Below are 23,790 nucleotides of genomic sequence, written 5' to 3' on the forward strand. Positions count from 1 at the left end.
CCCTCAATAATGTCCCCTGAAGCGCAGGCAACACCTTCCTCAAAAAGATCCCCCATAGTATGCACATTCAATGTCCGCAGTGCAGCAATAACTCCTTTGTCTCTGCATGGCGCCAGCCAGTGGCACCAGTCAAGCCGAGCCAATGGAGAATACAATAAACTACCAGCTAGCGTGTCGAGCATACAGTGCCACGCATGGGTGACCGAGGTAAGAGAGTCTAGTATACCTGTGCGTCTGTCGCGGGGAGAGAACAGAAGGGCTGGCAGCAGTTTGGGGTCAGCTACAACAGTTTCAATCCGTATGTGTGGAAGATCGGTAGATCCATGTATCCAATGATATGCATGGGAGCACTGTGCGACCCTATAATATAGTTTGAGATCCGGAGCACTCAGACCTCCATCTTGAACGGGAGTGTCAATATGTTCCAGGTCACGCGGGGTTGCTTGCCCACCCACGCTAGTCGGACCATTAGGGACTGCAGACGCTGGAAGAAATGTTTGGGTAGGACCATAGGGATATTCATGAAGAAGAAAAGGAAACGGGGTAGTACAATCGTTTTCATCAAAGATACCCTACCCATGAGCGTCAGCGGAAGGCAAATCCAGCTGTTCACTTCGTCTTCCAATTTAGAGATAGCAACTTAATAATTCTCCCTCATAACTATTTCAGAGTCAGTATGGAGTCGGATACCAAGATATCTTACCGGATCAGTGGTCCATTGTAACGGATATTCCGGCTCAAACCGAACCGTGGCAGGCGTCAGAGGGAACATGGTGGACTTACCGTCATTAACTTTTACACCAGAGAGGAAGCCGAACAGTACCACCTCGCGTAGCATGGGTGAGAGGTTGCTCTCCGGGTCTCTAAGGTATAGGAGGGTGTCATCTGCACACGTAGAGACAATGAGGCGATAGTTCTGGAATCGTATGCCTCGATGTCTGTGATATTCCCGCTGGGCGCAAGCTAATGGTTCGCCAGTCAGGGCATACAGGATCGGAGGTAGGAGACATCCTTGCCTTGTGCCCCTGTGGATTCGTATGGGATCAGTGACCAGAGAACCAATCCGAATGCGGGCAGAAGTCTCATGGTACAGTGTCGCCAATAGTTGAAGGAATACCGTTCCAACACCCATACGGCTCTGGACATGTCTCATGAAGGGCCATTCAACAGAGTCGAAGGCCTTTTCCATGTCCAAAAAGAACCTAATTGCAGGGACCTCCGGGCGTGTGTGCTGCATAGCCACAAATACCGTTCTCAAGTTGTAGGTCAGATTCGGGCTAGGCAGGAAGCCAGCCTGTTCCGGGGCAACCAGGGTGGTGACCAGAGGGTTAAGGCGATTGGCGCGTATCTTCGTGAAGATCTTCGTGTCCACGTTCATAAGGAATATCGGCCTGTACGATGCACAGTCATTCAGGGGTTTCCCCGGCTTAAGTATGGCGACCAGAATCACCTTCTGCATAGTCTGGGGCATGGTTCCAGAGGTACACAAGTCTTCAAATAATGTGAGCAGGTGCGGGAGTAAAAGGTCTTGGAATGCCTTATCACTTCCAGGGGCAATCCCAGCCCTCATTTACGAGAGAGCACAAATGATCTCCTCACGCTCAATTGCCGCATTAGGAACTCGCGGTGCAAGTTGGACAACCATGGTAGTTCTATATGAGACAAGTAATCAAGAATACGTTCCTCTGGAGCAGATCCACACAAAGAGAAAAGATCTGCATAGTATTCTTGTAAATTCTCCGCCACCTGTGTCTCCGTGAGTGGAGAGTCCCCCTGCCCCGATTCCATAGTTGGTATAGCAGTTCTATCCCTGCATTGTTTGACTATCTGCGCAAGGACCCTCACCGGTCTCTCCCCTTCCCCATACGTTCTGGCAGTGGCATATTTCCCGAGGTGCTTTAACTCAGCGTCTGCCTCCTCATGATAGTCACGAAGTGTCTGTGCCAGCTCCTCATTAAGAGCGGTATCCTGGTCAATCTCACGGCAGTTTCTAGTTCTTTAAACTTACGCTCCAAAGTCGCCAACCTAGTACGTATCGACTTGAGGGCTCCCGAGTGCTTTGAGATAGCAAACCCCCTGATGTAGACTTTAAATGCTTCCCAGACGATCTGGAAGGAGTCCACTGACCCTACATTCACCTCATGGTACTTCTCTATGGATAGGGCCAATTCCTCTTTAAATGCAGTGTCGAGAAGAGAGTAGGGTGGAAAGCGCCACGAGAACGGGGGCAGGCACATCTTAGGGGAAGCAAGTGAGATTAGCAATGGGGAAGGGGCAGAGTAGGTTCGCGGTCGGATCGTGCATGCACGGACTTGCTGAAGTAAGAGTCGGGAGGCAAACCAATAATCGGTTCTGGTATGGATATTGTGTTGCACAGTGTGTGAAGCCGCCCTGTCGTTGATGCCCGTGGCGCCAGATTTCGCCCATGTCATACCTCAGTAGTATCGACTCTACTACCCAAGAGAGATAAAACTTTCCTACCATCACCTGGTAAGAAGAATATGCCTATGTGATGTTCAGTTGGTAGTAGTCAGCTATGGAGCGTGATTCAGGGAGCAGGAACAAGCATGGATGAGTGACCTGCTTGCACAACGAGGTGGCAGCTGCAAAGTTCACAAGCTAGAGGGGGGAGTCAAAAAGACTAAGACTAAAGGCTTTGTGAAGTTGTTTAGAAGGTAAAATGAGAAGCCTACGACCATAGCACCATATTTAGCAATCAGAAAAGTAATCCTTCTGACTTTAACATGAACCTCAAAATCATCTTGAGATATCTGATTAAATAAACCCATCAAACATTTTAGGCAGACCCAATGTATACATTGTATTTACTGAAATGTATATTAACTCTCTTTCTAAAGATGCCTAGCAATTACTAAGGCTGGACCTAAAATGGCTATATATGGTAAATCCCTTCCTATTGCATTTGTCAGAGGGTTGACAATATAAAACCCATGCCAAATGTGCCTGTCAAATTGTTCAAAATGAATAGCCTCTTCCGATGGTGTTTCTCTTGAACTTCACTATTGTATATCATATCTATTGTATTTGTCAGAGTGTTCACAATGTAAAACACCTTCCTATTTAATTTCCGTGAGTTCACAATGTGCCTCCCCTTTGTAATGCATTTGTCAGGGGATTCACAATGTAATGCCCTGCATGTGGTGTTTGTCAAGGAGTCCACAAGCGTAAACCCATTCCCCAAATGTATATGACATAGAGTTCATAAGGTATGGTTTTTGGCAAGTAATTCAATAAAAACCATGTAAAGACTCATTCTACTGTAAATTATCTTCTGTCAGCATTAACGATGCCTAAGACGGAACTACTTCAAGGTGAAACAAGCACAACAATTTTTCATTTTTTGTAATTCTTTTTAATATTCAGCTAAATAATGCATCATATTACAAAGCATTTAGAAATATCATGATCACCAACCATAGAATCACTGGAGCAGATATCCATTTTAAGAAGAGAAGGACAAAAAAGGAGGAGGATGGCAAAAGAAACAATAGGAGGAGGACAGAGAATAGGGTTGGGGTAGAAAAAAACAATAAATTAAATAAGAGAGAGGGCAGAGCAACACACATCCCTAAAATGTTATAAACAAAACAGTCGCCAGATCCGTCGATCAATTATTCTGCCAATGAACAAATGGGGCCCATGTTCGCAGCCCCCTCTCCCGCCTCCTCATGCCTCCCCGCATAAACACTGCAGATTCTAAATTATGCAGGGCCAGAATTCTAGCTCTCCAGTTTACAAATGTGGGGGGATCAGGACTAATCCACTCAGAGGTGATACATAATCGCATTACGGACATTGCAATAAATATTAAAGCTGAAGAGTAACTTGATCTAAGGTCCGTGACATTTGATTTGCATCCCAGTATTACAATTTTGGGAGATAGAACCACTGATACTTTAAGACTAGAATTGATAAATGTTTGGACTTCTTGGATAAATACATCAAGTTTGGGACAGCTGACAAACATTTGTATATCATTAGCAGCGACTAAGCCACATCTCGGACAGCTATGACCCCCATTCCCCCCCCATTTGGAGATTTTAGCCGGGGTATAATAGAGGTCCATTAGGGCCATGTATGATTGTGACCGGAGGCTCCCAGATGTTAATACCATATTAGCTAACTCAAGTGACTGCGAGATGTTTGTTCCTGACTGACCCAGTTTGTTATCCATTTAGAGTTTTGATGGGGTAGGTCATCAGGAAGGCCTAGAAGAAGGTTTTGATAGATAAGCCCAATTTTTGATTTCCTCAGAATCAACTCAATGAGTACATTTTTAACAAAAAGTGTTGGATTTCTAATTAGAAGTTGGTCCAAGTAGCTGCGAATCTGCAGATATTAAAAAAATTTGTGCAAAGCCGAAGAAAAATTTCTCCTTAAGAAACAGAAAAGAAGCCAAGCTCTCCTGCTGAGCTAGGTCTCCCAAAACAATAATACCTTGCATCCTCCACCTAATAGTGATATAATCTTGGAGGATAGGTGGTAACAGTCTGGCTGCTGCGAGGGGTGTGTAATAATTAATATTAGAAATTAGCCATTTCCGCCGTACCTTCCTCCAAACCGAATACATAGCCATGATGACTCTGAATTTGGTTTACTTATGATAACTAGGTTCGAGGACTGTTAATAACGTTCCTTTCACCTCCTCCCCTAAGCCAATTTCAAAAATAGAAGGGCTGCAGCAAACTGGAATTACAGCTCTGTCCCCAAAGAGTGGCACAGCCAGATGTTGTAGTAGAGCTGCCCAATTGTAGACCAGGAAATTGGGGACTGACCACCCTCCCCTGTCCACAGGCAGCTGCATCCATCTCGAAGCCCTACACGGCTGGTGGTAGCACCATAAAAATCTATTGCAGCATCTCTCTACCCTAGCCATACTAGTTTGAGCGAATTCTAATGGGATAGTTCTAAAAAAATACAAATGTTTTGGTAAAATCAGCATCTTTAGAACGTTCCTCCTTCCAAACAAGGATAAATGCAGGTTATCTAGTCTATGTAAGGTGATATCAACCGTATCAATGATAGGTAAGATGTTCATTTCTGGCAATTTTTCCACTGCGGCTGTAATTCTGACACCTAGGTACATTGCACTGGGGACCACTGGTGCATCAGATGGCCCCATAGCAGAGGATTGGACCACCTGTATTTTTTGAGTATTAAGTTTGCGAGTTTCTGCTTTGGCTACCTTAGGTACCCTCTCTGCACAAAGTTTAATGACTTTCCGAAGTAAGTTCTGGACCCTGCGGCAAGCCGCTTGTGCACGGGCGCTTTCCTGACGGGTCTCTTCCCAATGGGCAATAATTGTTTAATAAATTATTGCCAGTGTCATTTCACCCGGGGCTGAACCAGTACAAGGTTCTGAAATATTGGAGGCCGCATCTAAGGGGCTGGATTGGGGACTAGGCTGCGTTGTGTAGGAATAATCCCAGGCTAAGGGGCCGATCACCTGTTCCGGGTCATGAGTCAGTTTGCGTACTATAGATAACACATCATTTGTGCCCCAGTTGCCTGTGTCACTGTCTTCATCATCCATCCAGTTCCTATCCAAGCCATTATCGTCTACGGAGGAACCAGTTTAAAAAAATAAATTGTCACCGTCTGTGTCTGCATCGATGTTTATTGAGGCTGGTGGTAATAGAGCTTGCAAGGGCTCAGCCTGTGTATGGACACTAGGTGGCAGCAAAGACGGCACTGTAACGGAGGCTGTAAGCAAATGTTGCTGGGGAATCTGTACCGAAGGGACTATATCTCCCATAAGACCCTGGGACTGCGCAGGAAAAACCACTGTAGGGTCAATGCAAATCAAAGTTCCAGAGTTATTGGAGTCAGGCATCCCCAATACTGTTTGTTCAGTGCACATCCTGCCCCCCTCCATGGCACCCAGCGGAGCGGCCGCCGAAGCAGCGGCACCCGAGGATATCCTAGACACAGCATCCGACTTACCGGCTACAGCCGAGGGCACCTTGGTAGATGTGGTAACTGTGACCTGTTGGTTCTTTGCTGACGCAGGACTGCATGAAGTCTGGGGAGCTCATCCGGCGCTAGCAGCGCGTGAATGAAACATTGCAGGTACTGGTCCGGTTTTGGCATTTTTAGGATTCTTGCCCGCTGGGGTATTTGCCTGAGCCTTCTTTGTGCTATCCGCTACCAGCTCCAGTTGTGTGGACGGGGGCTGAGGCACCAGAGATTTTGCAGGGATGCGTGGTTGATTCTTTAATTGCCCCTTCGGCGGCATCTCAGCGTTTTGTAAACAGAGCAGGGGAAACTTCTGGAACCGCTGTGAGCATGCAAAACCGCAGCTGAGCAGAGCCCAAGGAGCCAGGAGCAGAGGCGGTTTCTCACAGGCAGCCGCAACATTCCCGTTACACACTGTGAAAAGGAGAAAGTCGTCCCACGGACTGCTGCGGGTTACATCGGCGGACTACATCAGCCTCAATACTCTCATTGAAAAGCAATTTTCACCGGCAGAACATCCAGGCGGGGGAGAAGCGCCACTGACCAGCTTACTCGCCCGAAGTGACGGCAGCCATCTTGCCCCCAGTCATGACAAGTTCAGCACAACAATTTTTCAATCATAAAATCCTTCTAGAGAAGAGCAACATGTAGGTGGAGCAAGAGCCCACGTTTTATTACTACTTCTTACAGCTCTTTTTATGCTGATCTGAGAAGACCTTGAAGACAGTTGATTTGTCAAGCCAGGACTAAAAAACAATCAAATTCTGAAAAAAACCCAGGATTTATCAGAGCGGAAAGCTAAATCCTAGCCTACAAAGGTAATCTATGAGAATCCCAGCTAGACAGTACTTGTCATGTTAACCACAAAGGTATGGTTCCTAAAGAAAAGAGAGGCCAAAAAAAGAGGGAGATAGATGGACGATATTGCAAAATGACAGCACAATGAGCATGAAGGGGAATCCGACAGAGTATTTCTTGCTGCCCTCACACACCCCTAAGGATGTCATGCTTCATCATTGGGCATTGCTCTTGGTCGGGCCATCGCTGCAATGCCCTACAGGCCCCACGAAGGGTCACTTGGCAGAGATCTTTTTTTGATTTTGCTGTATGATGAAAAGGTGTGTGTGGGAGTGTGTAATAGGTGTGTAGGGTGGCCAAAAGAAGGGGAATAAAGATTAAAACTGTCTAGGAGATACAAAAAACTGTTTAAATGTGGAGGTTCTCCTAACAGGATTAAATGAACCAAAAAAAATGGTTAAAGCTACTGGTGGAGCGTAATGTGCCCCAGTAGCTATGAGTGTGAAAGAATGTGATTAGGTTAACATGTTTTGTTCCTTTTTAGGTCCCTAACAGATCTCCTGCGCTTTGTCAGGACCAGAACAAAGGTTGGTGGTGAGCCATCCCCACACCTATAATGTGATGTAAGTATTCCGCTGTGTTAAAAATACCTGGTGTTAAAGTAGATAGGTTATGATTGTCCACCAAATGAGACAATTATCAATATCCCCATTGGTTGATGAAGAGGTAAGCGCACTGTTGCTAAATGTTATTGGTGCCTGGAGGGCCTAGGACCTACCCTCCTCTACTTGCCGGGATAAAGTGAGCGGAGGAGGGTAGGTCTTGGGTTCTCCGCTCATGATTTTTACCACTGCGGAATACCTACATCACATCATTGATGTTGGGTTGGCTCACCACCCACCTTTGTTCTAGTCCTGATGAAGCGCTGACTTCGACTTTGATCCGGGAAGGAGTAACATCTACCCGCAGCAGAAAAGGTTACACACCAGGCCCTTATCAAGGATGCCCTCACAGGACGCAGTACTATGCACTTTCCTTGTTGTCGTAATTTGACGGTGATCGGGTTAGCGTTAAGCTTTGCTACACGAATTTCCCTTATCTTGACTATGGTTGTCGGAAGAAATTTTGAATGTGCCGGCGGCCATTTTACATGAATGCGTCGCCTCGTGGTCAGCATGCCCTTTTGTCCTTTCTCTGTACTACTGACCACTCGAATTTGCCCAGCAACAGGCTATTTTTAGTACTGGTCAAGCTCACACATGCGCAGTTAAGCCCTTTGTACTCGTGGACAGTCATCACTTAGGAATGTCCCTCCAAACTGACCAGTGGTGTTGTAACTCCTCCCATGAGTTGGCTGTGTTCCAAAAATGACCATATATGTACCTAAACTCTGTAAATGTGTTCCGCCTACACTTTTTATTACTGTAAAACTGTATAAAAGAAGGTTGGCACCGATGTTCGGTGTGATACTTCTTGCATTGCCGAAGGGTGCTGTAGGAATGTACCACCACCCCATGGGGTCTTAATAAACTTGTCTTTTGCATTTTCCAGTTTCCGTGCCAACATCTTTTAATGGTGTAGCGGATTTTGCGGAGTATGTAGGCCTGGAGAACCCAATACCACATTGTCACGTGTCTTCGCCGATGACAAAATTGTATATCGATGCATCGTGGTCCTTAACTTGACTCACGACCATTGGGAAACCCGGAATTATGGATCTCCATTATTTCTCAGCTACTTTTTGCCCTGATGAAGTTCAATCTTTATTGTCAGTCAGTAAGTCAGTCAGTCAAATTCACTTTATTCGGTTAATTAAAACCGTAAAAGTATACTACAAAATGCATTGCAAAGTATTTTACAAATAAATTAAATAAACATAATCATCACAATTTATCAAAAAACACAATGAATTCATTGATATACAGAATAAAAACGGGAAGATTTCACACGGGTCCTAACACATGATGCACATTATTAGCAGCAATTCCTTTCTTCTTAATCCTGAACACCGCGGTTAAAAAACTAGCCATGTTAAAAATTTCCCAGGTGTTAATTAACATTTGCAAATAAATAAAAGCTGGTTTTGCGTGAGTAAAACCTTTGTCTTTTAAAATCTGTATTATAAAACAATTACGGATGTGCAAAAAATGTTCACAAAATAAAACAAAGTGCAGAGAATCCTGAATAGAGAAATTGTCACAGGTACAAGCATCTAAGTCCTCCAGCTTTTTCCATCCCTTTGGCTCGGCAAAAAGCAAATGTAGTTGGTTTAATCTAAATCAAACCAATAGGAAACAATGGTGCTGGTTAGACACAATGGTTAAGTATGGCTCAATCGTTAATGATGTACATATCAACTGATGAGCCCGAACAGACGGTTTGCTTAACTCCTTCTGCTCTCTATCACTTTGAGATACCTGAACATATATATTTTTAACCCACAATTTTTCGGCTTTTGACAATTTCTCCGGGAGCCAAAAAGCTCAGGTCTGCCAAAATAAACTGCAGTCCTTTTGACATAATTTAGCCATGGGATGCTACTTACCAAATCAAGAATTAAACAGTCACGGATGATAACACGGTTTATCTCCAGCCCCGGATTTATCCAAATACTAATCCATTTGAGCAGAAGAGCCATTCCAATGGTGTCCGTTATAAAACCTATGCCCATTTTTTGATGTATAACATAGGTGAATGTCCATGACAGTACGGATAGCAAATTTCTTAGTAATGTATTTTCCACAATTTGCACGTTCCCGGCATTTCTGTAACCCGAATGTTTTGAACCATAGCTCGCAATGGCCAGACATTTAGCCCTGTAGATATTTAACATGACTTACATGGGTTAAAACCCAATCTGCAGGCAAAATCTAAAATAGCATCAGTTGATCTTGCCATTATATTTATTTTAGCCTGCATTTGTGGGTGCCAGGAACCCCTTTCATCAAATAGTACTCCCAAATATGAGAACGACGTCACCCGCGTAAGATTGTTTCCCTCACAATAGTGGCTTTTACATTTCTTTGGCTTAGCCCCCATGATCATAATGTGGGACTTAGAAAAATGTACATCCAAGTCCAAAGACTTCATAAATGAGGCAAAAGTGGTGAAAAGCTGCTGTAGGCCATTCGCCGTCCTAGCTAGTAGAGCAGCGGCATCCTCATATAACTGGGCCGGAATAAATCTCTCTCCTATACGAGGAATATCAATACAAGCGCCCGATAAGACAGATTCAAGGTTGTTAATATTTCGAGTGAATAGGAGAGGGGCCAAAATACAGCCCTGTCTCTCTTCTTTGATTACATGGATGCTACACGATAAGTTTCCTCTTTGATCAAATCATACTGTGGCGCACAGATCTTGATGCCAATCTGCCAAAAAATGTACAATATTTTCATCTAATCCTAATTTCACGAGCAGATGCCATAATTTGGACCTGTTCACTCGGTCAAAAGCTGAAGAAAGATCCATAAATGCTAAATGAGAGTGCCTTCTTCGCAATGGTATATTTCCCTGTCAACAAGAGCAAGTTAAGACACTGATTGGTGGTACCTCTCCCCTTTCTAAAACCATACTGCAGATTGGATCCGCATCATTCAGCCAGTCTGTGAGCCAAAACCACACGTCCTAGCACTTTCACAGAAGAATCGATCAAAGAAATTGGCCTATAATAATCTTTATTGAACGAAACGCGTTGGCTGGAGCTCATGTTGTCTGATGGTGTTTAAAATAAAGAATTGCCTTTCGTAAAGTAGTTGGTCAGTATTACTTATTGGAAAAGACATCTTATGAGTGCACCTCTCCACGTGTACACAGTTTCTATTCTGCTTTGCAGTTTGCACCCAACAGCAGCAGGTGCAGGAGTTGTATGTGCACATCATCTCTCATTGCCTTCTGACACTCATAAGAGGAAGTTAGCGGTGAAGTGCGGCCATTGTGGTCCCCCTTGGTTGTTGCACATTGCTATACAATGACTCTTTTTTCCAGACGCTCACAACTTTTGCCCAATCACAACCTATAAGGAGAAAGATGAACATGTGGGCGGAGCCAAAGTCCCTCTCAGTCGTGCTTCTTAAATCTCTTTTTCTGATTTTCACATAAGGTGGGTGACAACTCAGCGCTCAAGAAAGACTGAAAAAGTATGTGAAATTCTGAAACGTCTGAAATTGCCTCATCCTTAACCACAGTCGTAGCAGACTGTTTATATGCAGCATATTATTTATATCTTTAGGTATTTGGCATACTGATGAAAATTCTTGCAAAATTGCCAGGTTATTAACACTTTCGTCCATGATGTGTGGCACCAGCTAAAATGACAATAACAAATCGTGCACACTGAATTGAATTTGTCCAATTATTCTGAAATCAAAACTAGAATCCTGTTTTGAAAATCATAATACAAGAAATACTGGTGTTGGGCAGGTAAAACCATGTGGAAGAATGTCATCTCTGAAATGATCTAATTGGTTACTCCTAACTCCTTTTACCTTTTTACAGCACAGTCTATACTTAGCTACGAAAGATTGGGGAATAAAAGTTGAACGAGTGGAAATAAAGGACGTAAAGCTCCCACAGAGTTTACAGAGAGCAATGGCTGCAGAAGCAGAGGCTGGAAGAGAAGCTAGAGCAAAGGTAAGCAGTGTTGTGTGCAAGCAGGTAAAGAGTGGCAATTTGGGTAATAGACATGTGTGGTAATCTATGGAACAGTGGACTGGAATCTTATCTGCTTTCAAGAGTGAATGGCCTGAGGAATCCATCGCCTGTCCATCCCCGAGAGCAGCTCTAAGAGAGTGCCATATAATCTTCTAATTAGCACATACATGAATTTCTGCTGCAGAAAACTAAAGTTCTTGTACACTCGTCAAGCATCAAAACATTTGTTCCATTCGATTTTATTCTGTATGTTGGTTTTGTTAAGCACTCATACTTGAGTAAGGTAGCATCTTACTTTATTCAAATGAGGATATGGAAGTGTCTTATATCAGTCGAATTCACGAGCACAAGCCATGATGCTTAGTTTTGCAACCTTGAGGCAGCCCTTCAATTCTGTTTGGGAGGTCTCAATAGATATAATTTTCCTGAGTTTATCCATGATACGACAGCTGCTAGGATGGCTGCATTGAGTCATCAGAAGAGGGTTGACCTCCTAATGATGTTGGAGGTAGCAGAACAAATTATTTCACACTATTTCAACAGAGTCAGTTGAGACACCTTCTTTTCTAGGTGTGAATGAGGGGGTCTATTACTGCTTGGCAATCCACAAACTGTAGGATTTTCTAATGTGGAACTGAGTGCCTTCTTCATTTAAAATATGTCCACTACTAAGAGTGCTTAGAATGGCCACAAGGGAGTCCGCAAAGGCATCGAAAGTCATAGGGAATGTTGTGATCTTCAAGGACGAGGCATAACCTAATTCAACTTCATAAATTTGTGATTTGCTAAAAATAATGTGAGCCAAAAGTGGGCTGTCTTTTCATATATAGGCTGTCTCCAGGTAGGTTATCTTTTTCTTTTTTTTTTATTTCTCAATGTTTCAGTTTGTATGATTCGGAACTCCAATGAGTTGTACATAAAATAATTCAAAAAATAGAAAAATGTACAATGTATTATATCATAGTAATCTTAATAACAGAATAAATACAATCAGAAAAGCAACAATTATAATTTCACTATACAAGTGAAGTTTAAAAGCAGATGTGACTCCACATAATCACACAACCTAATATATAAAGTGCAGGTGAGCATGCATTAAATCCTTCCCACAACCGATTTTAGAATTGAGCAAACTACGTAATAGTTTGTCTCTTTTTAATATTCAAATATCCTCCTTTATACAATTCAAGTACCCTAAGAGTCACTTTACAATGGTTATAAAATATCGTACCCAACAGGGATCGTTTTTGCCTATCCAAACAACGCATATTGTGGGATGCGGCCAAGTAGCCCTTGATTTTACATCCTGCCCCCAGTTCAAAGTTATAGTGTGCAAAGTAAGCTACACATCAGGAATCGTAATAAGCATAATGAATCCTAACATAACATTATAGACTTCTCTAAAAAATGTTTACAAATTGTTTAAAAAACTAAACAAAACATTTTTAAACATAACAAGTCCGAGGGAGGGCTCATAAACCATTCCGAGCCTCCTCTACGGTAGTATTGTTGTATTTTAAGAATACAGGTTTTCATAATCGATGTTGTAGAGGTAGTAATAAAGGGCAAACAAATAATACATTATTTAAATTCTGAACCAAAATTTCCACATAGATCAAAAAGTCTATTCTTCCTGGATAATCTCTCCTAGGCTCTTGTAATAATTCGCAAAGGGAGCAAATTCATCCTTAACAGTAAAATGGTTCTACGTGCTCCTTGGGGTATGTTCCATAGAACATACAGTTCATGTTTTTTTATACATACAACTCCCACTATTATTTTGTTTCTAGAGCGCCCTCAACACAAAGGTATAGCTCTCTTGTGACTGACTTCATAAATGTTTTTTTTTTATTAAACTTTTCAATGCTGATTGCATGCGAAAACACCCAATCTCCCTTGAATGGGCGCAACTGATGCACCTATTTACCCACGTAAAAACACAGACACCTTCCCCACCCACCTCTCAGGCACAGTCCGCATTGGGCTCCCCACAGAGACAGATGGGGATAGCCCACGAGTAAGCACTGGTCCCTAGGACATAAGACAGTATGACGCCAGCCCCACCTCCCCCACCGGATACACACCTGTTTCTTGTGCAACTACCACCCATATGCAGGAACCACCGCCAAACTCCAGAAACGACTACAACGCATACAGAACGCCTCTGCACGACTCATCCTCGACATCCCTTGCCACAGCCACATATCCGGACACCTGAGAAACCTGCACTGGCTCCCCCGTCAACAAGAGGATCACATTCAGGCTGCTCACCCACGCACACAAAGCGCTCCACGACTTGGGCCCAGAATACCTCAACAGCTGCCTCTCGTTCTGCACCCCCACCCGCCAGCTCCGCTCAGCCAGCCACGCCCTCGCCATCGTCCCATGGATACGCAGAACCACAACGGGAGGAAGATCGTTCTCCTACCTGGCTGCCAAGACATGGAATCCCTCCGCACACACCTACGACTGACCCAGGACCATCTCACATTCAGGAGGCACCTCAAGACCTGGCTATTTGAGCAGTGATAGCACCCCCCCTCCCTCCAGTGCCTTGAGATCATCACGGGTGAGTAGCGCGCTCTATAAATGTTATTGATTGATTGATTGATTGATAACGCACCAACCACAATACACGCCACTTACCCAGATTCGAAATGTTTTCCTCTTTTTTTTCCACAATAGAATATCAGCAGCACTATCCCCCAGTTCATTCCCCCTAAAGTTAACAGTTCTCCTCAATATCGGAAGTTCCGATTCCGATGCATAGTTTCTGGGAACACATGCACCAAAGGCCTGGTGAGGGACATTACAGAGATATTTTGAGGTAGCACACAGAGTCCCTGGATACCCCAGACAACATCGACCAAGTGACCCATACCCTCCATAGCGATGCATTAGAGGGTGGGCTTGAGATCTGTCCGCAACGGGTAATTGTTACAGATGTGCAAAGGGACTAAGTGTAGGAGGATAATTCCATCTGTCAAATTGATATCCTACTAATGTTCGATGTATAGCCAAGTGTCATGGATTGCTGAACCTTTATGTTATATTAAAAAATGTATGCGCTCACCAGGATACTTGATGTAATGTAATACAAAATCTCAATAAAAACATTCAAACAAAAAAAAAATGTTTTCAATGTAGATTTTGGTTGAGAGCATATACCTTGACACCCAATTTCACATAAGTGTAAGGCTTTCACATAATTTCTAAAAAACAACACTTTTTCTCTCAAGCTGACAAAAATGTTGTGTCTTGGCGCAGCCCAAACAGAGCTTGCATCATTTTCCAATGGAGTGTTTCACCACCTTAAACATGCTGGCAATCACATAAGTTGAGAGAAGCCCAAATTCAATCCGAAGAGCCCCTATACATGCTGCACAATTCAAATTTCAAATTTCGTGCCAAATGTATCCCACTGCTGTGCATCCACTAATTCACATGTGTAGCTCAATGATGACGGGATCTTGATTTTATAAACAGATAAAACTTGTACAAAGTGTCTTTGCCCACAGCATTTATATAGCTTACCAAGTGCAGAAGCCTGGGACATAGTTCTACTTCTGCACTGGTCAATGTGATCATTGCTTGAGCACTTACTCAAGAAAGTTCTTCCCAGATACGAGTACTGCTTCACAACGTCAAGTTTATTTTTACCTAAAAATCAATTAATATTGTTTCTGACCCTGCATCTCTGAGGCCTAAAAAAAATGATTTGCTTTTTAAAATATTTATTTAAAAAAAGTTATTATCAGAGTAATTACCTAACTCATTCAGACGCCTTTGCAAACCTATTGGAGTTAAATCCAATAGGATAGCGTCATCCGCATAAAGCAGACAACTCAATTGTATGGGGCCTAATTTTGGCGAGTCACCTTTACACTGTCCAACCCTTCTCGACAAATCATTGATGCACAAGGAAAAGAGGAGAGGAGCTAATAGGCATCCATGCTTCAACCCATTGTGAGTTATCACTTTACTTGACAGACCCTCGTTACCTCCCATCAACACCTTTGTCCATGTAGAGGAATGCGATGCTATGACCAATCTTAACAAAAGCCCCGGGATCCCCATTGCAGCCAGTTTTCTCCACAGGGTCCTCAGGTCAACCCGGTGGATGGCGTGGAGAAATCTATAAAGGCAACAAATAATGCCATTCCCCTACCTATTGGATATTTTTCAATCAGGGTTTGTAAGACAGAGGTGTTACCATAGTGCCACTATGCTCACGGAATCCTGCTTGTTCTACGGGGACTAGATCATTACCAAAGGCCCAATCATGGAGGTGAAAGAGTATGTTTTTGGCAAACAGTTTTCTGGTTGCATCCAGTAAAGAAATCTGCCTAAAGCTGGCAGGGGAAGTCTTAGGGCCCTTTTTTATATAGTGGAACCACTATACTTCCTGTCCAAGAGGATGGAATCGCAGTAAGAAAACACTGGGTAAAGGAAAGGGGCCCATACCGGCTATCCTGTTTAATGATTATTGGGAGATAGTCTAGGCCCATGGCACCAGAGTACCTTGACCCTTTAATAAAACTCTCTAGTACCTTACAGGGAGGAGGGCCATACATATTTACCAAGGAGGGCTCAGGCATTGTCTCCAAATTAAAATTATTTAGTGCATATAACTGTGAAATATATTAGATCCATTTTGCATCAGATATTAAAATGGCTTCTGCCTTAGCCCAACTATCACAGAATTTGGCAATAATGACCCAAAATCAATATGGGGACCTGGACTGTGCGACCTCTCACAATTTGATCCATTTTAAATCCTCCACCCTCCTACGTTCGGAAGCCTTAAGTTTGGTTCTTGCCCGCCTTAACCAATTAATTTCCCTTTGCCTGGACAATGATGCCTGATTAAATTGGTCCCTTGTTAAAGCATTCAATTCCTGATTTACCTTTTGTACCTTCCCTGATGTGACCACCAGGTTTAAAACTAAAGTTCTTGTACACTGCGCCAAGCATCAAAACATTTGTTCCATTCAATTTTATTCTGTGTGTTGGTTTTGTTAAGCACTCATACTTGAATAAGGTAGCATCTTACTTTATTCAAATGAGGATATGGAAGTGTCTTATATCAGTCGAATTCACCAGCACAAACCATGATGCTTAGTTTTGCAACCTTGAGGCAGCCCTTCAATTCTGTTTGGGAGGTCTCAATAGATATAATTTTCCTGAGTTTATCCATGATACGACAGCTGCTAGGATGGCTGCATTGAGTCATCAGAAGAGGGTTGACCTCCTAATGACATTGGTGGTAGCAGAACAAATTATTTCACACTATTTCAACAGTCAAATGAGACATCTTCTTTTCTAGGTGTGAATGAGGTGGTCTATTACTGCTTAGCAATCCACAAAATGTAGGATTTTCTAATTTGGAACTGGGTGCCTTCTTCATTTAAAATATATCCACTACTAAGAGTGCTTAGAATGGCCACAAGGGAGTCCACAAAGGCATCGACAGTCATAGGGAATGTTGTGATCTTCAAGGACGAGGCATAACCTAATTCAACTTCATAAGTTTGTGATTTGCTAAAAATAATGTGAGCCAAAAGTGGGCTGTCTTTTCATATATAGGCTGTCTCCAGGTAGGTTATCTTTTTCTTTTTTTTTTTACTTCTCAATGTTTCAGTTTGTATGATTCGGAACTCCAGTGAGTTCTACATAAAATAATTCAAAAAATAGAAAAAATGTACAATGTATTATATCATCGTAATCTTAATAACAGAATAAATACAATCAGAAAAGCAACAATTATAATTTCACTATACAAGTGAAGTTTAAAAACAGATGTGACTCCACATAATCACACAACCTAATATATAAAGTGCAGGTGAGCATGTATTAAATCCTTCCCACAACCGATTTTAAAATTGAGCAAACTACGTAATAGTTTGTCCCTTTTTTATATTCAAATATCCTCCTTTATACAATTCAAGTACCCTTTACAATGGTTATAAAATATCGTACCCAACAGGGATCGTTTTTGCCTATCCAAACAACGCATATTGTGGGATGCGGCCAAGTAGCCCTTGATTTTACATCCTGCCCCCAGTTCAAAATTATAGTGTGCAATGTAAGCTACACATCAGGAATCGTAATAAGCATAATGAATCTAAACATAACATTATAGACCTCTCTAAAAAATGTTTACAAATTGTTTAAAAAACTAAACAAAACATTTTTAAACATAACAAGTCCGAGGGAGGGCTAATAAACCATTCCGAGCCTCCTCTACGGTAGTATTGTTGTATTTTAAGAATACAGGTTTTCATAATCGATGTTGTAGAGGTAGTAATAAAAGGCAAACAAATAATACATTATTTAAATTCTGAACCAAAATTTCCACATAGATCAAAAAGTCTATTCTCCCTGGATAATCTCTCCTAGGCTCTTGTAATAATTCGCAAAGGGAGCAAATTCATCCTTAACAGTAAAATGGTTCTACATGCTCCTTGGGGTATGTTCCATAGAACATACAGTTTATGTTTTTTTATACATACAACTCTCCCCACTATTATTTTGTTTCTAGAGCGCCCTCAACACAAAGGTATAGCTCTCTTGTGACTGACTTCATAAATGTTTTTTTTAATTAAAGTTTTCAATGCTGATTGCATGCGAAAACACCCAATCTCCCTTGAATGGGCGCTACTGATGCACCTATTTACCCACGTAAAAACACAGCCACCCTCCCCACCCACCTCTCAGGCACAGTCCGCATTGGGCTCCCCACAGAGACAGATGGGGATAACCCACGAGTAAGCACTGGTCCCTAGGACATAAGACAGCATGACGCCAGCCCCACCTCCCCCACGGGATACACACCTGTTACCTTGTGCAACTACCACCCATATGCAGGAACCACCGCCAAACTCCAGAAACGACTACAACGCATACAGAACGCCTCTGCACGACTCATCCTCGACATCCCTTGCCACAGCCACATATCCGGACACCTGAGAAACCTGCACTGGCTCCCCGTCAACAAGAGGATCACATTCAGGCTCCTCCCCCACGCACACAAAGCGCTCCACGACTTGGGCCCAGAATACCTCAACAGCTGCCTCTCATTCTACGCCCCCACCCGCCAGCTCCGCTCAGCCAGCCTCGCCCTCGCCATCGTCCCATGAATACGCAGAACCACAACGGGAGGAAGATTGTTCTCCTACCTGGCTGCCAAGACATGGAATCCCTCCCCACACACCTACGACTGACCCAGGACCATCTCACATTCAGGAGGCACCTCAAGACCTGGCTATTTGAGCAGTGATAGCACCCCCCCTCCCTCCAGTGCCTTGAGATCATCACGGGTGAGTAGCGCGCTCTATTAATGTTATTGATTGATTGATTGATCGATTGATTGATTGATTGATAACGCACCAACCACAGTACACGCCACTTACCCAGATTTGAAATGTTTTCCTCTTTTTTTTTCCACAATAGAATATCAGCAGCACTATCCCCCAGTTCATTCACCCTAAAGTTAATAGTTCTCCTCAATATCGGAAGTTCCGATTCCGATGCATAGTTTCTGGGAACACATGCACCAAAGGCCTGGTGAGGGACATTACAGAGATATTTAGAGGTAGCACACAGAAACCCTGGAAACCCCAGACAACATCGACCAAGTGACCCGTACCCTCCATAGCGATGCATTAGAGGGTGGGCTTGAGATCTGTCCGCAATGGCTAATTGTTACAGATGTGCAAAGGGACTAAGTGTAGGAGGATAATTCCATCTGTCAAATTGATATCCTACTAATGTTCGATGTATAGCCACGTGTCATGCATTGCTGAACCTTTATGCTATATTAAAAAATGTATGCGCTCACCAGGATACTTGATGTAATGTAATACAAAATCTCAATAAAAACATTCAAACAAAAAAAAAAGTTTTCACTGCAGATTTTGGTTGAGAGCATATACCTTGACACCCAATTTCACATAAGTGTAAGGCTTTCACATAATTTCTAAAAACAACACTTTTTCTCTCAAGCTGACAAAAATGTTGTGTCTTAGCGCAGCCCAAACAGAGCTTGCATCATTTTCCAATGGAATGTTTCACCACCTTAAATATGCTGGCAATCACATAAGTTGAGAGAAGCCCAAATTCAATCCGAAGAGCCCCTATACATGCTGCACAATTCAAATTGCAAATTTCGTGCCAAATGTATCCCACTGCTGTGCATCCACTAATTCACATGTGTAGCTCAATGATGATGGGATCTTGATTTTATAAACAGATAAAACATGTACAAAGTGTCTTTGCCCACAGCATTTATATAGCCTAACAAGTGCAGAAGCCTGGGACATAGTTCTACTTCTGCACTGGTCAATGTGATCATTGCTTGAGCACTTACTCAAGAAAGTTCTTCCCAGATACGAGTACTGCTTCACAACGTCAAGTTTATTTTTACCTAAAAATCAATTAATATTGTTTCTGACCCTGCATCTCTGAGGCCTAAAAAAATGATTTGCTTTTTAAAATATTTATTTTAAAAAAGTTATCATCAGAGTAATTACCTAACTCATTCAGACGCCTTTGCAAACCTATTGGAGTTAAATCCAATAGGATAGCGTCATCCGCATAAAGCAGACAACTCAATTGTATGGGGCCTAATTTTGGTGAGTCTCCTTTACACTGTCCAACCCTTCTCGACAAATCATTGATGCACAAGGAAAAGAGGAGAGGAGCTAATAGGCATCCATGCTTCAACCCATTGTGAGTTATCACTTTACTTGACAGACCCTCTTTACCTCCCATCAACACCTTTGTCCATGTAGAGGAATGCGATGCTATGACCAATCTTAACAAAAGCCCCGGGATCCCCATTGCAGCCAGTTTTCTCCACAGCGTCCTCAGGTCAACCCGGTGGATGGCGTGGAGAAATCTATAAAGGCAACAAATATTGCCATTCCCCTACCTATTGGATATTTTTCAATCAGGGTTTGTAAGACAGAGGTGTTACCATAGTGCCACTATGCTCACGGAATCCTGCTTGTTCTACGGGGACTAGATCATTACCAAAAGCCCAATCATGGAGGTGAAAGAGTATGTTTTTGGCAAACAGTTTTCTGGTTGCATCCAGTAAAGAAATCTGCCTAAAGCTGGCAGGGCAAGTCTTAGGGCCCTTTTTTATATAATGGAACCACTATACTTCCTGTCCAAGAGGATGGAATCGCTGTAAGAAAACACTGGGTAAAGGAAATTGGCCCATACCGGCTATCTTGTTTACTGATTATTGGGAGATAGTCTAGGCCCATGGCACCAGAGTACCTTTACCCTTTAATAAAACTCTCTAGTACCTTACAGGGAGGAGGGCCATACATATTTACCAAGGAGGGCTCAGGCATTGTCTCCAAATTAAAATTATTTATTACATATAACTGTGAAATATATTAGATCCATTTTGCATCAGATATTAAAATGGCTTCTGCCTTAGCCCAACTATCACAGAATTTGGCAATAATGACCCAAAATCAATATGGGTACCTGGACTGTGCGGCCTCTCACAATTTGATCCATTTTAAATCCTCCACCCTCCTATGTTCGGAAGCCTTAAGTTTGGTTCTTGCCCGCCTTAACCAATTAATTTCCCTTTGCCTGGACAATGATGCCTGATTAAATTGGTCCTTTGTTAAAGCATTCAATTCCCGATTTACCTTTTGTACCTTCCCTGATGTAACCACCAGGTTTAATTCCACATAATCTAAATTGTGCCAAACACTTCTCATACCTGTTAATGGGATTTTCCTGACCAGGAGTAGAGCTTGCGTTTCTAACATATCTCCCCAAGCATGTCAGATTTTTATTCAACCAAAGTTGCGTCCATTTGTTCCATTGTATGTAATAATTTCATGTCTCTGATTCCAACAATCAAGCATCTTAAATTCCAGATCAACATCCACTGATAAGACACTGTGGTCACTCCATTCCCTCCTCAGTATTATTAAACTGGGAACATGCTCCAAAGAATTTATATGATGCCATCATATAATCAAATAGTGACTTCCCCCGGGTAGCATGAAAAGTAAGGGAGGCAGGGGAGTCATCTGGAAATCTCCCATTTAATATAACAAAGTAATTCGTTCTCACACAGTCCAAAAGACTCAACCCTCTCCTATCCTATTGAGGATGAGCTGGCAATATTGTTTCAGGAATAGATCGTACATCTTCCAATTCTTGGTTGCTAAAGGCCAGTGAAAAACAATTTGAATTGTTGGCATTGAAATCACCTACCACAATTACCAATGTGAAATGTTCAGAGATACTGATTCTATGCACAAAAGAAAAGATGGAGTCAACAAGAGAATCGGGCACCCTACCTGGCGGAATGTATACGTTTACCAATAAGAAGGGTGAGTGCTGACCTTGTATCACATTACCCAGACTCAGTTTTAAACACATACAGAGTTTAGATGGTGAATAAAAACGAATGGGTTCCCGTTTGTACTGTTACTAAGCAGGATAGCTATGCCCCCACTTGCGTGATCTTTTATTGAGGGTTTTGCTGCACAACAGAAAACAAAGAAATTCCCAAAACTAAAATCTACGCAGCTCCATGTTTCCTGAAATCAGATTATCCTTAAACAATAAGTCATTAGGGAACTCGGATTAAAACTTGGGGTTCCTACACCTGCCACATTCCGGGACAGAATCTTTCCCCAGGGGCTACCTCTGCAACATGGGAAGTTTTTTATTTCCCTCAAGGAGTATTCAGTGATCCAACCACCCAGTTCCACTGTGCCAATTCAGCTTCCCAACTAGATTTAAGATCCCTTTGATCCTCTTGTCCCGCAATATTAATTACTCTTTTACCTGTGTTACTACCAACTGAGAATGTGATACTCTCTTTCAAGTTTACGGACCCCCTACTATTTGTTGTCACTCTACATGAGGCCTGGTGATCTCTCCTTGGTGATTTGATCTGAGCAGCTACTGGCCCCTTTGCAAGAATACGTCAATCCCATTTTTCCAAAAGGGATCGACATTCACCAAGACTAACATTGCAATTATCCCAGAGTTAAAAGTCACTTTGGAGTTAAGGAGACAATTTCTGTGCTCCAATAAAACCTGTTCAATATCACCACTAGTTATTAATCTTGGTCCTCAATTTTAGATAGTAACTGCAGTAGGCAATTTTTGTTCAGTGGACCCAGTTCTCTGTCAAACAGAGAAGCAAAGATCAGGGTATTAGATATTTGTCCTGACTTACACCTTACTAGTACCTTATCACTATGCTGTTGATCTACCCCCAGCTCCACTATCTTTGCAGAGGAGGAAGAGGAAAAAGAGGAAGAACCCACCCCCACTTCATGCCTCCTTCCTTGATTATGCGCTATACGTCCATGGAGAGACTCCGCTCTGGAAAGATTTAAGGAAGAAATATCCACCATCCGCCCTGCCTCTAACAAGGCATTAATTGTTTTTACTCCTTTGCTCTCCAACTCTGGCTTTTGAATCTCCAGTTCAGCTCCCAATCCACCCCCTGCATTTTAAGCTACTATCTTCAAAGCTTGTACCTCTCTTCTTGTCCTAGCCCCTCCAATATGGGCTCTTCTCTCATGGTTGAGGACAAAGGAAGAGGATTTTCATCTAGACAGCCCAATCCCTGACCACCATAGGGCCCCACAGCCTGGGACTCTATTCTTTTTTGGGACAGAATAGCGTTATCAAGTTCTTCCGGGGCCTCCGAGAACCTCAGTTTTTTTGGTTGCGTTTTGTAATATGCCTATGTTTTTTTTCTTTACCTTCCACGCTTTTACCCCCTTATGATCAGAATGAGAGGCACCCTCCTCAGGGAAATCAAGGACAGTTTCAACGTTAGACTATTTAATGAAAGAGGGAACAGTTACACTGACTGGATTGATCGAACTACTGCAGTTTTCTTTTCTTTAACTTGGATAAATACAGCACCAGGCGGGAGATTATCCACGGACGACAGACTTTGTGGGGCAGTACAACATATTGTTTAATGCTTTAATATCCCCAACCCATCCGGTTGAGAAAGCTCCTGAGTCGCTGGAAAATCCCACTTGGACTCTCATTTCCCTTACCACAATATTAGTCTGAGTAGCCTGGGTATTCATATTGATACCCTTTTTCGTCTGTCCTACAGGGGTACCGGCAGAAGAGAGAAGCTGCACACCCACCAGGATCAGAGACCGTTCATCCAACAAATGATCAGAGTTTACAGTACATTTGTCTAACTAAGTTAAAATTAATGAGAGAATGCTTTCTAAAGCACTTACTATATCAGAATTATTCCTCTCTCCCCTGTGTACATTTACATCCTCATTCTCATTTCTACCCTCATTCATTAGTTGCCATATATCATGTGCCCCTTGGAGACGC

General features: G+C 42.7%; 1 protein-coding gene across 1 annotated transcript in view; it reads left to right on the forward strand.

Moving 5' to 3' along the window:
* LOC147696978 (stomatin-like) overlaps positions 1–23,790 on the forward strand; it is a 350,190-nt gene that overhangs the window by 230,022 nt on the left and 96,378 nt on the right. Inside the window, exon 6 of the mRNA XM_086933266.1 lies at positions 11,272–11,406. Coding sequence (XP_086789392.1) covers positions 11,272–11,406 — 135 coding nt within the window. The remainder of the gene's footprint in view (positions 1–11,271; positions 11,407–23,790) is intronic.

The sequence above is a fragment of the Lissotriton vulgaris genome, chromosome 8 (genome assembly GCF_964263255.1).
Source record: "Lissotriton vulgaris chromosome 8, aLisVul1.2, whole genome shotgun sequence".
Classification (NCBI taxonomy): Eukaryota; Metazoa; Chordata; class Amphibia; order Caudata; family Salamandridae; genus Lissotriton; species Lissotriton vulgaris.